The sequence below is a fragment of the Aquarana catesbeiana genome, linkage group LG02, assembly GCF_042186555.1.
Source record: "Aquarana catesbeiana isolate 2022-GZ linkage group LG02, ASM4218655v1, whole genome shotgun sequence".
NCBI lineage: Eukaryota > Metazoa > Chordata > Amphibia > Anura > Ranidae > Aquarana > Aquarana catesbeiana.
In genome coordinates this window covers 358,870,756-358,884,939 of record NC_133325.1, presented here as the reverse complement: position 1 = coordinate 358,884,939, position 14,184 = coordinate 358,870,756, and the positions used below count along the sequence as shown (strand labels likewise).

At 42.1% G+C, this 14,184-nt stretch overlaps 1 protein-coding gene across 2 annotated transcripts in view; it reads left to right on the top strand.

Annotated features, from left to right (window-relative positions):
* EIF4H (eukaryotic translation initiation factor 4H) overlaps positions 1-12,275 on the top strand; it is a 65,206-nt gene extending 52,931 nt beyond the window's left edge. For both annotated transcript variants that reach the window (XM_073615042.1, XM_073615041.1), the window contains 2 exons: positions 4,738-4,893; positions 9,752-12,275. In XM_073615042.1, coding sequence (XP_073471143.1) covers positions 4,738-4,893; positions 9,752-9,891 — 296 coding nt within the window. In that variant the 3' untranslated portion in view covers positions 9,892-12,275. The remainder of the gene's footprint in view (positions 1-4,737; positions 4,894-9,751) is intronic.
* Positions 12,276-14,184: the final 1,909 nt, after the last annotated feature.

Genomic DNA, 14,184 nt, shown 5'->3' with positions numbered 1-14,184 from the left:
AAAGCATTCCTTTTTTTTCTTTGGCAATTTCAGCCAGCTGTTGCAGCAATTGGTATTTGCCAGTCTGTAAAGGATCAAGTCAAATGGCTGTATAGGCCTAACCAGGAGGATGATCTGCCTTAAAGTAGGACAGATATTCCTCGAGTGCTGTTGCTGCTTTAAAGGGTTCAGTACAGCAGGTTTCTCGTCTGACTCTCTTGTCTGTACATATGTGCAGACTTTTATGGCTTAAGAACTGGCCAGCCGGGCTTCGTTGTAAAAAGTTATTGCCAGGTTTCCCGTTTCATGGGGAACGTTTATTCGGTGATCACTTGGACAAGTGTATCCAAAAGATTTCCTGTGAAGAAAAGCACCAAATGTCCCTCGTTTAAAAATCCAGGGACTGCTTCCTCAAATGTCTTAGTGTCGGGACGGTTCCGCTACCAACAGGGTGCTAGGGCCAGGGGCAAGGCCAGGGCCAGAAAAGGCCCTGGGTTCAAAATTCTTCTAAGCCCAGCACCAAGCCCTCCTTTTGAGGGGACGCCCCCACTCCATCAGATGGGGGGGAGGGCTGCTGCACTTTGCAGACATTTGGAAAACAGCAATTCAGGATGAGTGGGTTGCCTCGATTATATCTCGTGGTTACAAGCTGGAGTTACTGGGGGGGTTTGCCCCCTCAGGTTTCTAAGATCCAGCGTTCCCTCGGACCCTCCAAAAAGAGAAACTTATTGCTTCAGTCACTACATCATCTAGTGCATCAAGGAGTGCTTGTACAGGTTGCGGTATCTGAAAGGGGCACAGGGTTTTACTCAAACCTGTTTATGGTTCAGAAACCAAACGGGGACAAAAGGCTCATTTTGGACCTAAGGTCCCTGAACAAGTATCTATTGATACAATCCTTTCAGATGGAGTCTGTCCGCTCAGTAGTAACCTCACTCCAGAGGGGAGACTTTTTAGCCTCCATCGATATAAAGGACACGTACTTACACGTACCTATCTTTTAGCCTCATCAGGTTCTTACGTTTTGCAGTAGAGGAACGTCATTTTCAATTTGTGGCTCTACCCTTCAGGCTTGCTACAGCTCCCCGGGTGTTCACAAAGGTCCTAGCACCAGTACTGGGTCTTTTAAGGGCCCAAGGGATCCTGGTGCTTGGGTACCTGGATGACCTCCTGCTCAGAGATCACTCAGTACAGGCACTAGAACAGAGCATAATATACACAGTGAAGTATTTGAAAAGCTTAGGCTTGATCATAAATACCGAAAAGTCAGCCTTGAGATCAGCTCAAAGTCTAAAATATATAGGTCTGATTCTAAACATGGTCCAAGCAAGAGTTTTCTTGCCACCCGTAAGGATCTGTGCCCTGAAGGATCCGGTGCGTCAGATAAGGGGCACCAGACAACCCTCCATTCAGCTCTGTATGAGTCTTCTAGGGAGTATGGTATCCTTTGAGGCAGTGCCCTATGCCCAGTTCCCTTCCAGGCCCTTACAACAAGAAATCTTGTTGGCTTGGAACAGAGGAAGAAAAGCCCTGGATTATCCAATGTGCTTATTTCCTCAGGCATACTTAAAGGGGTTGTAAAGGTAAAAGTTTTTTCACCTTAATGCATTCTATGCATTAAGGTGAAAAAACTTTTGACAATACCGCCGCCCCCAGCCCCCCCGTTTTACTTACCTGACGCCTCGAATCTTCGCTGCTCGTTCTCGTCATCTTCATTGCAGCTCAGCCTGGTCGCTGATTGGCTGCAGTGGATGGATTGAAAGCAGCGCAGCCATTGGCTCGCGCTGCTGTCAATCACATCCGATGACGCGGTGCGCCGGGGGGCGGGGCCGAGTGATACAGCGAGCGGCTATAGCCGCCGGCTGTATCACGGGAGCACGCCCGCAAGCACTCACCACCATGCGAGGGAGCTCGCATTAAGGTGGTTAATGCTTGCGGGGAGGAGCTGAAACAGCCGCCGAGGGACCCCAGAAGACCAGGTTCGGGGCCACTCTGTGCAGAACGAGCTGCACAGTGAAGGTAAGTATAACATGTTTGTTATTTAAAAAAAAAAAAAAATCTTACCTTTACAACCCCTTTAAGATTAAAATGATGGTTGCAGGATCAGAACCTGCGAAAGGGAAAATACTTTCTCCCAGTAACTTGGAGAGTACTGACTACAGATGCCAGTCTCGCAGGCTGGGGAGCGACCCTAGACTGGCTCACAGCTCAGGGGAAATGGTTGGGGACAGAGCAGACCCTGCCCATCAACGTCCTAGAATTACGGGCAGTACATCTGGCCCTATGAACCTGGACAGTGGAGCTTCAGGACTGCCCCATCAGGGTTCAGTCTGACAATGCTACGGCATTGGCCTACATAAACAACCAGGGCGGTACCAGGAGTCGTTCAGCTCTGAAGGAGGTGAACTACATACTAGCCTGGGGAGAGGGACATGTGCCAATAATATTGGTAGTCTATATCCTGGGAGTAGAGAACTGGAAGGCAGATTATCTCAGCCGCCAGCAGATCTGCCCGGGGGAATGGTCCCTACACCCAGAGGTGTTCCAGGAAATTTGCCAACGTTGGGGATGGCCAGAGGTCGACCTACTGGCATTCAGGTTCAGCAACAAGCTACAGCAGTTTGTGTCTCGAACAAGAGATCCTCTGGCAGTTGGAGCAGATGCTCTGATAGTTCCATGGAGCCAGTACTCCTTGGTTTATGCTTTCCCTCTGATCCCTCTCCTTCCACATTTGTTACGCAGGATTCGGAGAGGGGGTGATTCCCTTCATTCTGGTGGCACCAGCTGGTTCCCGGAGATTTTGAGACTGACAATAGACGGGCCATGTACGCTTCCACGTCGCTCCAATCTACTGTCTCAAGGTCCTATATTCCACCCAATTTTAAATTTGACAGCATGGCTATTGAAGCCAGGGTGTTAGAGGACCGTGGCATCTCGTGGTGTCTACTCTAGTGAATGCTAGAAAAGCTATCACTAGGAAGATTTATCATAAAGTCTGGAAGACTTGTATTGCTTGGTGTGAAGCCAGAAAATGGCATCCTCGAAATATGTGATTGGGAGAATTCTCTTTTCTACAGTCAGCTGTAGAAATCAAATTGGCTTGGAGTACAATCAGAGGTCAAGTTTTGGGCCTATCAGTATTCTTCCAAAGGCCTTTAGCCTCCCATTCTCTGATCCAAACCTTTTATGCAAGGGGCAACTCGCTTGCTTCCCCCCATTAGGTCACCTATATGTCCTTGGGACTTTAACTAACTGGGTGCTGTGTTGCAGAAACAACCATTTGAACCTGTTAAAGAAAATTCCATTAGACTTGCTGTCACGCAAGCTAGCCTTCCTGATGGCTATCACCTCGGCTAGAAGGGTGTCGGAGTTGGCAGCCCTTTCATGCAGGGAACCATACTTGATCCTTCACCATGACAGTCCTGTTACGACCTGTTCCATCCTTTTTGCCAAAAGTGGTCTTGGCCTTTAATTTAAATCAGGACATTATTTTGCCTTCTTTTTTCTCTCCGACTTGTTCGGCGGAAGAGAGACAACTGCATTCCTTGGACGTTGTCCATGCAGTCAAGGTTTATTTGTCTAGATCTGCGATGATCCAAAAGGACCCAAGAAGGGGCAGGCAGCTTCTATTACTAATTGGGTCCGTCAATTGGTCATTCAGGCCTACGGAAACGTAAAGCTCCTCCCTTTTTAGGGTGCGAGCTCGTTCTACCAGGGGCGTAGAAACTTCCTGGGCTTTTCGCCATCAGATATCTGTGGCTCAAATTTGTAAGGCTGCTACCTGGTCTTCAGTGCATAGGTTCACAAAATTTTTTCAAGTGGATGTTCGAGCAGCCGAGGATTCGACTTTCGGCCGCACTGTACTGCGGCCTGCCAAATAAGTTCTGATGGCTATTTGGCAGGGTGTCTCCCTCCCCTCAAGGCTATTGCTCTGGGACGTCCCAGCAGGTAATGAATATTAGCCTGACTCTTCGTCCCATGATGTATGAAAAAGAAAATACGATTTTTACATCATACTTGTAAAATCCTTTTCTTTTAGTACATCATGGGACACAGAGATCCCTCCCCTCTCTTTTAAGGATTTAATGCTTGCTACAAAACTGAAGTACTTCCTGTATGGGAGGGGTTATATAGGGGATCACTTCACTTCCTGTCTGAAGACCTTTTGGTCTACCAGTATCCATTCACCTAATGATGGAGTATAACCCAGCCGATAATGAATATTAGCCTGACTCTGTGTCCCATGATGTACTCAAAAGGATTTTACATGTGAGTATGACGTAAAAATCCTATTTTATTTTTTTTTTAACCCTGAAACTGCATTTTTTTTTTTTTTTTTTTTTTTTTTTTTGTCCTCCTCCTAGACTTCAACGTTAAACTGGTGGTGGTATCTACCTGTTTTTTGTTTTATCGTCCCTACTACCTTGAGGTTATGTTTAGTGCATTTTGAACCATTCTTTGATGAAAGCTTGCTAGTTTTCAGCTTGGGTTTTTCCTTTTTTTTTTTTTTTTTTTTTTTTCTCTTTTTTTGTACTTGCTGTCATTACTGATTGTAGAAAATAATACAACATGCCTTTATTCTGGAAATGTGAATAGAAAAGTCTTGTATGTTTTTTGAAAAGCTAATCTTACTGAGGTTTTATTTTTCTCTGAGAGCAGTAGCTTAGTATGTATTCTACAAGCTGGTGTCCACATTGACTTTTGAAGCTTCAACAAGCTAGAATTGACTTCTTTCGTGTGTTCTTATTTTTGGTTTAGGCTTTAAGGATGATGACTTTTTAGGAGGCAGAGGTAGAGGAGGTCGCGGTGGGCCTGGTGACAGACGAGGGCCTCCACCTGCAGCTGCTGGCCGTTACAGAGATGCACCACCACCACCACGTGGTGGTTCCATGGACTTCAGAGAACCTACAGAAGGTTGGAAAGATATCTCTATTTTAACAACTGTGTGTTGCTAATAAGAGGCCCATTTTATAAAGCAACAAACAATATGGTCTTACTGCTTTTTGTTTTTTAAGTAAGCAAAGCAGCTGCAAAGCCCCATTTAAATTGATGAAACGAAAAACGAAGCTGGCAAAAGAGCCCAGTTAATGAACTGTTGGTCACGTGACCAGTCTCTTTTTACTGATCACAAATTATCTGCTGTGTTGCAAAGAGAATACTCTTGACAGGCACCACAGACTCCTCACTGCATCCTGCGTTTTATGGATTGTACAGAACATATGCATGAGTGAAAAACTTATCTGCTGCATTGTGCAGAGAATACTCTGATACCATGGCCTGTATTTTATGATTAAAAATGCAGTGCACGTTGTGGATTTAACACTGTGTTGTCCAGTAGATTGCAGTATCTGCTCTGTCATGAGTAAGAATGATTCAATACTGTTTATGAACATTTTGTGGAAAACTTCCACCTCCAAATGCATCTGTGTTATTCTAGAAGAAATTTTAACCCTGCACTGATCCTTTATCCAGATTGATGCCACAATACAGTAGCTTGTAACGGAGGTTCATGGCTGCTGTTCACATTGGGCAATAAAAAGGGCTACAGTAGGTATAGAAAAGAATTGCCCCCCTAAAATATTCACATTTTGTTGCTTTGCAGCCTGAAATAAAGATACACCGTTTTTTGTTTTATCCAGCTGTATTTACTTATAACATCCAAGTGAGAGGCATAACACCAACATGTCAGAAAAAAAAGAAAATAAATTCAAAAACTGAGTCACTGTGTTTGGAAAAGTATCGCCCCCTCCTTAAAATGACGTTAAACCTAGGTTCACATTGGTACGATTTGGCATGCCAAATCGGCAGCTATTGCCGGCAATGGCACCGTCCTGATTCACTACTTTTGGCGACTTTGGGGCCATTTTTGTATAGACGTCTGTGCAGGAAACCACCGCACAGGTGTCTGTCAAATCATCGCTGAAGTAGGAAATGCTGGGTTAGAAATCTATTTCTAACCCTAAACCAAAGTTAAACTCAAACAGGTGTAGCTAATTACCGTCACAAAGGCTCACAAAGCTATTTGCTTTTTAGTGGTGGTCATTTTGATTAGCTCAGCATGAAGAGCTTTCCTGAAGCATTTCAATCCCTGGTAGTGCAGCTGAAGTAAACCACTACCTATGGGTGGCAAGGCACTGTCAACAAATATGTCAAAGGCTTTATCAATGCTTAGAAGCACAGTGAAGTCTATTAAGAAGTTGAAGGTATTTGGTACAACACAGACCCTCTCTGGATCAGGACGTCGCTCCAAACTGAATGAAAGAGCCAGGAGGAAATTGTTCAGAAAGGCTACCAAGAGGCCTACAGCAATTCTGAAGCAGTTGCAGGAATTTGACAGTGGTCATTGTGTGCACGTGACAACAATATTACAAATTCTCCACAAATGTCACTTGTATGGGAGGGTTGCAAGAAAAAAGCCCCTCCTCAAGAAAGGCCACATCCAGTCACAACTGAGCTTTGCCAAAATGCATCTTGAAGATTCTGAGGCCACACGGAAAAAGGTGTTCTGGTCAAATGAGCCTAAAATTTCATTTTTTTTTTTTTGCCTTAACACAAAGCGATATGTCTAGTGGAAATCCAATACAGCTTACCAGCCAAATAACACCATTCCTACAGTAAAGCATGGAGGTGGTAATATCCTGTGATGGGGTGTTTCTCTACAGCAGGGCCTGGAGCACTTGTCAGGATAGAAGGAAAAAATTGATGGGGCAAAATACTGTCAAATTCTTGGGGAAAGTATGCTGCCCTCTGCCAGAAAGTTGTCAATGGGAAGGTTTACCTTCCAACATGACAATGACCTAAAGTACACACAGCAAAAATGATCACACAGTGGTTGAAGGAGAAAAAGGGGAATGTCCTTGCATGGCTTAGTCAGAGCCCAGACTTAAACACTATTGGAAAAATGTGAAATTACTTGAAGACTGCGGTCCACAAACTGTCACCATCAAATATAGCTGAACTTGAGCAGTTCTGCAAAGTGGGCAAATATCGCAAAGTCTAGATGTGAAAATTTAGTAGACATATTCCAACAGACTAAAGGCTGTAATTTATAGCAATAGCTGGTCCAAGAAAATATTGACACAAGGGGGTAATCTTTTCCAAATCAGTGATTCAGTTTTTGAATGGTTATATTTTTTTCTGAAATGGTGTTATATCTTTAACTTGGATGTTATAAGTTGCACTGAGTAAAGATAGCTGGATAAAACAAAAACTGTCTGTCTTCATTTCAGACTGCAAAGGAACAAAATTATTTTAAAAGTGTTGTGAGGGGGTTCTTTTCGATGACACAGTGTATATCTTGTCTTGGTAACCCATTCACTGAAGAATCTCAACCTGAAATTAATTCTTTTGGGAAAGCTGTAAGGCTGTCCAAACATATTTTGTGGGATGATGCACAAATTGTTTTTGCACTCTCCAGTTTTAGTAAATCTGGTGCATCTCTACATAGAAACCAGTTGGCTTTCAGTAGTGTGTTTTTTTTTTTTTTTTTTTTTTTTTTTTTTTTTTTTTTTTTGTCAAAGCTTAGTTGAAAAAGGTGAAGTTAGAAGCGGATTGGCTACCATGCACAACTGCACCTGATTTTGCACACTTCCGTCTTTTAGTAAACCAACCCGTGTGCTAATGGACTCCTTTTTTTCTAATTCCCTATAATGTCACTAGTATACAGTGCATCTGGAAAGTATTCACAGCGCTTCACTTTTTACACATTTTGCTATGTTACAGCCTTTTTCCAAAATGGATTAAATTCATTATTTTCCTCAGAATTCTACAAACCATTTCCCATAATGACAACCTGAAAGTAGTTTGAAATCTTTGCAAATTTATTAAAAATAAAAAAACGAAACCATCACATGTTCATAAGTATTCACAGCCTTTGCCATGACACTCAAAATTGAGCTCAGGTGCATCCTGCCACTGATCATCCTTTGTTTCTACGACTTAATTGGAGTCCACCTGTGGTGCATGTCAGAGCACAAATCAAGCCATGAAGTCCAAGGATTTGTATGTAGACCTCCGAGACAGGATTGTTTGGAGGCACAGATCTGGGGAAGGGTACAGAAAAATGTCTGCAGCATTGACGGTCCCAATGAGCACAGTGGCCTCCATTACCTGTAAATGGAAGAAGCTTGGAACCACCGGGATTCTTCCTAGAGCGGGCCGATCGGGCCAAACTGAGCAATCGAGGGGAAAAGGGCCTTAGTCAGGAAGGTGACCAAGAACCTGATGGCCATTCTGACAGAGCTCCAGCATTTCTTTGTGGAGAGGGGAGAAACTTCCAGAAGGACAACCATCTCTGCAGCACTCCACCAATCAGGCCTATATGGTAGAGTGGCCAGATGGAAGCCACTCTCTGTAAAAGGCACATGACGGTCTGCCGAAGGGCTCTCAGACCATTAGAAACCAAAGTCTCTGGTCTGATGAAATCTTGAACTCCTTGGCCTGAATGGCAAGCGTCATGTCTGGGGAGGAACCCGGGCACCGCTCATCACCTAGCCAATACCAATCCTACTGTGAAGTATGGTGATGGCAGCATCATGCTGTGGGGATGTTTTTCAGTGGCAGGAACTGGGAGACTAGTCAGGATCGAGAATCAGAAAGATTAATGCAGAAATGTAGAGACATCCTTGATGAAAACCAGCTCCAGAGCGCTCTGGACTTCAGACTGGGGCGAAGGTTCATCTTCCAACAGGACAACGACCCTAAGCACACAGCTAAGATAACAAAGGAGTGGCTACTGGACAACTCTGTGAATGTCCTTGAGTGGCCCAGACTTGAACCCAATTGAACATCTCTGGAGAGATCTGAAAATTGCTGCTGTGTACCGAAGCTCCCCATCCAATCTGATGGAGCTTGAGAGGTCCTGCAAAGAAGAATGGGAGGAACTGCCCAAAAATAGGTGTGCTAAGCTTGTAGCATAATACTCAAAAAGACTTGAGGCTATTTTTGGTGCCAAAGGTGCTTCAACAAAGTATTGAGTAAAGGCTGTAAATACTTATGTACATGGAATTTTTATTGTTGTGTGTTTTTTTTTTTTTAATAAATTTGCACGTTGTCATTATGGGGTTTTGTTTGTAGGATTTTGAGGAAAATGATGAATTTAATCCATTTTGGAATTTCGCTGTAACGTAACAAAATGTGGAAAAAGTGAAGCGTTGTAAATACTTTCCGGATGCACTGTATGACATGTCCCTCTTTTTATATTTGAGAATCTATTGGTCATTTTGCTATTTAAGAATTAAGCGGGGGGAATACTTTATTAGAAATACTATACTTAATAGCTGAACTGTCGTCGGGTACAGCTAATTATCTCAACTCTGTTTTACAGATTTCTACCAAAGGGCATGTGTCTATTTTAAAATGGATACTGGGTAATCTGTAACTGTTTTAAGGCTGGGTTCACTTTTTCACATGCGGCTCATTGCAGGGGTCCAGTGCATCCCTGTTCACTGTTTCAGGTCTGATTTCAGCCCGAATTTTTGGCTGAATTCGGACCTGAAACGGACCAAAAGACGGAACCACAGCGGAGATATGTGAACCAGCTCCATAGAGAGCCGGTCAGAATCTCCTGCTATTGCAAATTGGATGCAGAGAGCTTGCATCCAATTTGCAATGGTGTGAACCCAGCCTTAAGTATATGACACTGAGATTAGTCTATCGTCCAGTGCTGCTAAAAGGTAGGCAAATGTATTTACCCTATAGATGAGAATACCCTTTACCTTAAGGTTGTGCAATTGAGCTGTGTAAACTGCTATGACCTGTTTTCTTCTCACAGAAGAGAGAGCACAGAGGCCACGACTTCAACTTAAACCAAGGACGGTTGCAACTCCGCTCAATCAAGTAGCCAATCCAAACTCTGCAATCTTTGGTGGAGCCAAACCCAGAGATCTGGGTTCAGCAAAGGAAAAAGAATGAGCTTGAAGGTTGGGAGGGACAGAGGAGAGAGCGTAAGCTGGTCACTCTGGATCATCAACCCCGCAGTTACCATTCCTGCCTCCTGACATTCACTCCTCATTTCCCTTGTGTCTGAAACTGAACACTGAGCTTGTGAATGCATGTCAGCTGTTTAACAAGTGGTTTTTAGTACATTCTCTGCTTTTCTGTATCTAGTACCTGCATTGTGCTGTTTCCACCTCCTATTCCTCTTTACTATCTGCAGGATGCTGTCCTGCAGGGAAGGATTCCTCTGAAAAATGAAATTCATTTTGGACTTGATGAATTGCAGTTTATTCAGTATATTTTCCTTTTCTGTCTAATTTGGGGGCACATGTGGTGTTATACCAACACTTGAATTTGCTGCCCCTGAATTACTTAGTGCTTTGCTTCACTTCTAACCTGCATGTTTTGTTCTGTATTGCCAAGACTCTGTGAAATGGTAGAACCTGGCATGTTTATGTGCCACGGATTAAAGAGCCCGCCACCTGGTATCTTTTAAACTTTACATGGCTACATTTTTTGGCTTTAAGCCTTTACTACGAACACCTCCCTATTACTCTGTACACAGTGTACTATACACTTTTCCATGTGGAGAAGATTTGTCTAAATATCCTTTTTATTTTTATTTAACTTGATAAATAGAATTTACCTATATATGGCTTAACCTATCACATGTGTCTAACTTACTCTGAAATGTGTCTCACCATTAAGTAGACACTGTGATGTATTGTGCAAAATATGTATAAAATAAGAAAAGGCGATTTGTGGATTGGGTAAGAGTTATGAAAGGGAACTCTCACTAAAAATTTTCATAGGAAATATTTTATGTTGCTGCTGCTGCTTAAGACTTTCTAACATACAGAAATAAAGTTATATATATATATTTTTTTTTTTTTTTTTTTTTTTTTTTTTTTTTAAATAGTTCTTCAAATGCTAAATTGATTTAAGCCTTAAGTATCTTACTTTTTTTTTTTTTTTTTTTTTTTTTTTTTTATAAATTTTTGTCCCTTTTCCACTGAAAGACATGCAGCACATTTTCAGGTCTGCACCTCCTTTGATTCATTTTTTGGTGTCTGCATTGTGTCAGATCTACTTAAGCATTTGTGCTATCTCTGTTTGGACAACCTCCATAGCATTATGCACTCTACCTTTGATGCTTGAGCACTTGTTTGTACAAGCGTTAAGGTGGACAAAAACTCAGTAAAACATGCCAAATTTACTGCTCCTCTCTTGTTGCTTTGTACCCACAACAGCCAGAAACACCCTAGTAATACTTACCTAGTGACAGGACTAGACTCCCTCTGTGTAGCAGGCTTCTGCTGCTTCCTGATCCTGTTTGGTTTACTTGTGACCAGGAATGGGATCCTACTCCTTTTTGAGGATGCAGTGCTACACAGAGGAAGGGTCTTGCTGGCTGCTTTTGTAAAGGGCAGCAAAAGGAATAGGGAAGGTTTTGTTTTAATGGGTTTAGGTCTGCTTTAAAATGGGGCATACAGCATGTGTTTGTAGTGCCTGCCAAGTATCCTGACTTCAGGGTCAGCTCAGGTATGTAAACGCTCAAATAATCCTTTGCTTTACACCGTGTCATGCTGCGATGAACGTTGCCTGCAATGCCTGGCCTGTATGGCTATGCAGGCCCAATGGCTTTCATCCTTCCAATGCTGTGGAGCGTTTAAAGGCCAGGTGACACCCTATGAAGGTGTGTTAGCTTCTGCTTTTAGTGCCTATGTGAGCAAGGCCTAAAAGTTTCTTACCAAATTTGTTCGTTTTTTTTTTTTTTTTTTCCATTTTGTTTGGTTATATGAAGTGTTTTGGCAGCTTATTTGTACCCTCCTCCTGGCCCTAAAAGTTAGCTTGTTAATATGAATTTAGAAATTGTGGCAGAGCTTAAGGTTAGCATATTTTAAATATATAGACTCTCTTCACTGCCACTGGCAGCTGGAACAGTGACTTGCAGGTCACTGATAGTAAGAGTTGAAACCAGTATTAAAATAAAGGCAATTAACATTTTACCTCCAGCGTCTCAGCAAACCTGTTCTCTTTACTCTTGTTTCTTTTCTTCCATACATGCTCAGTGCTAATAAGAACCATTTGTCTAACACTAGTATATAAAATAAGACATGCTTTGTTTGGTATTCTAAAGACCAGAACCATCCCCTCCGATTTAATCTAGGTTTATTTCAGTCTGCTGTGTGGGAAAGCTTAAGACAGAACAAACAGTTAACTTCACAACTGGTCTATACATTTGACATTTTTAAATGACAATTCCAAACACTCTACACATTCTGCTTCATGACAGAAAGTACATAAATGGACATGGTATTTTGTGGAAGATCTTTTAAATAAAAGAAAACCTTAATGAAGTAGTCTGCTTTTACATTTGTCTCTTACAATGCCTATGCTCCTTGCATTGCTGTGATTAATTTGATGCGACAGAACACTCTTGATGATTAAATGTGTTTTCATTAGAGAAGACCTATAGTGAGAGGTGTGTGTGTGTGTGTGTGTGTGTGTGTGTGTATATGTGTAGATATAGAGAGAGAGCGAGCCATTGCTGACCTTATGAAATGTTAGCTGCCTGTCATAATTTCTGGCCCAGCCATCCCAATGTTCTTATCCCCAAAAAGTTTGAAAATTCATGTTTCTGTCTGAGTTTTAAAAAAAATTCTGCTTGCATCACTTCCTGTAGGTCAGCCCCCAGCATTCTTTCTGTTTTTGCATCACAGAAAAGGGTGTATGATAGGGCATGTAATATCAGTGTGGACCACACAGCCCTCATTTACTGTACCACCACCTGCTTTTTCCATTAAGGTGACCATACACGTTACAATTATAATTGTACAAGCTCCATTCGATCTACCATGTAGTGCAAGGGCCTGCCTGATATGATACCACATCTTCACATAGTGTGAACTCACATTCCAGTACACAAGTGGTGTGTGTTGTGTGTTTTTTTTGTTTGTTTTTTTGCCATTTTGGGTTGTTTCTGCTCGTCACACTCATAGGACAGCCTATCCACATGAATGGGCTGCCCTATGCGCAACGATGGCAGAACTTTGAGTGGAGCGTGGTGCATTTTTACAATGCTTTTTGGTGTGTTTGCAGCAGGTTTCTGAAATGTACGGCAAAGCATGCATTTTTTTGTGTGGTTTGCCATCCATTTGGAAATGCACAGATGTGCAAGGAGCTTCATGACTCTTGCGTATATACACCAGTTTCACTTTCAGGCTCCATTCACACCTAGTATAGTGAAAGCACATGGTTTTTGCCGTGACACGCATAGGGCAGCCCATTGATTTCATTGGGTTGTCCTACGAAAAGCCAGGCAAATGCACGTGTGGAGGGATGCTGTGCAAACAATTGGGTGTGTGCTAATGAGGTCAGCTGGTGAACACTTTCCTGTGTCTTACTGGTTTCTCTGTCCCAAATCTACATACCAGGATGAACTTGAGGTAAGGCCTTGTTCTAAAACTTGGAGCTTTTATTTTTCTGCAACAGAGGTACATTAATGGTATAGTGATTCATAGGGGAGCTGGAATTAAGAAAAAAAAAAGGTGAACTTAGCCTTTGAAGCAGTAATAAACTTCTGCTGAGTGAGGGGACTGTTATCCTAATGTACAGTTTTGAACAGCAAACTTGCACCCTGCAGCGGTTGCAGGTCCTTGCTCCACTCTAGCTAGTGCTACCATCTCCTCCTGCCACTTCTGTGTCCCACAATGTTCCTCTTAGGCCAGTGTACAAAGGAAAAGCAAAACTGCAAGAATTGCAGTCTATTTTGCTATAGAACTCTAGCTCCATGCGGTTTTTACAGTAGAATTTTAATTGCTTTAATTTGAGTCATAAGTTTGGGAAGTATTGAAACTGTTGATCAGCATGACAGTTGGGTATCTGGCATTTTCAGGTGGAGAGATCAGCTACAGTGTTTTTTTTTTTTTTTTTTCTTTTTCTTTTTTTCTTCTTCTTCTTCTTCACATTCATATTTGCAGTGTTGGAATATTATCTGTTGACCTTTTAAAATGTGTGTGTGTGTGTGTATATATATATATATATATATATATATATATATATATATATATATATATATATATATATATATATATAAATAAATGTAATAGTTTGGTTTTTTTTTTAATTTTATTTTTTGCAATAGGATTGAAATGCCAATGCTGCTTTAGCATTTAGTTTACATTTCTACAACTCTAATACAATGTGATGTTGCTGTACAAGATGTTGCCCACATATTTTCAGGCAAAAATTGTGTTCCGTGCTATA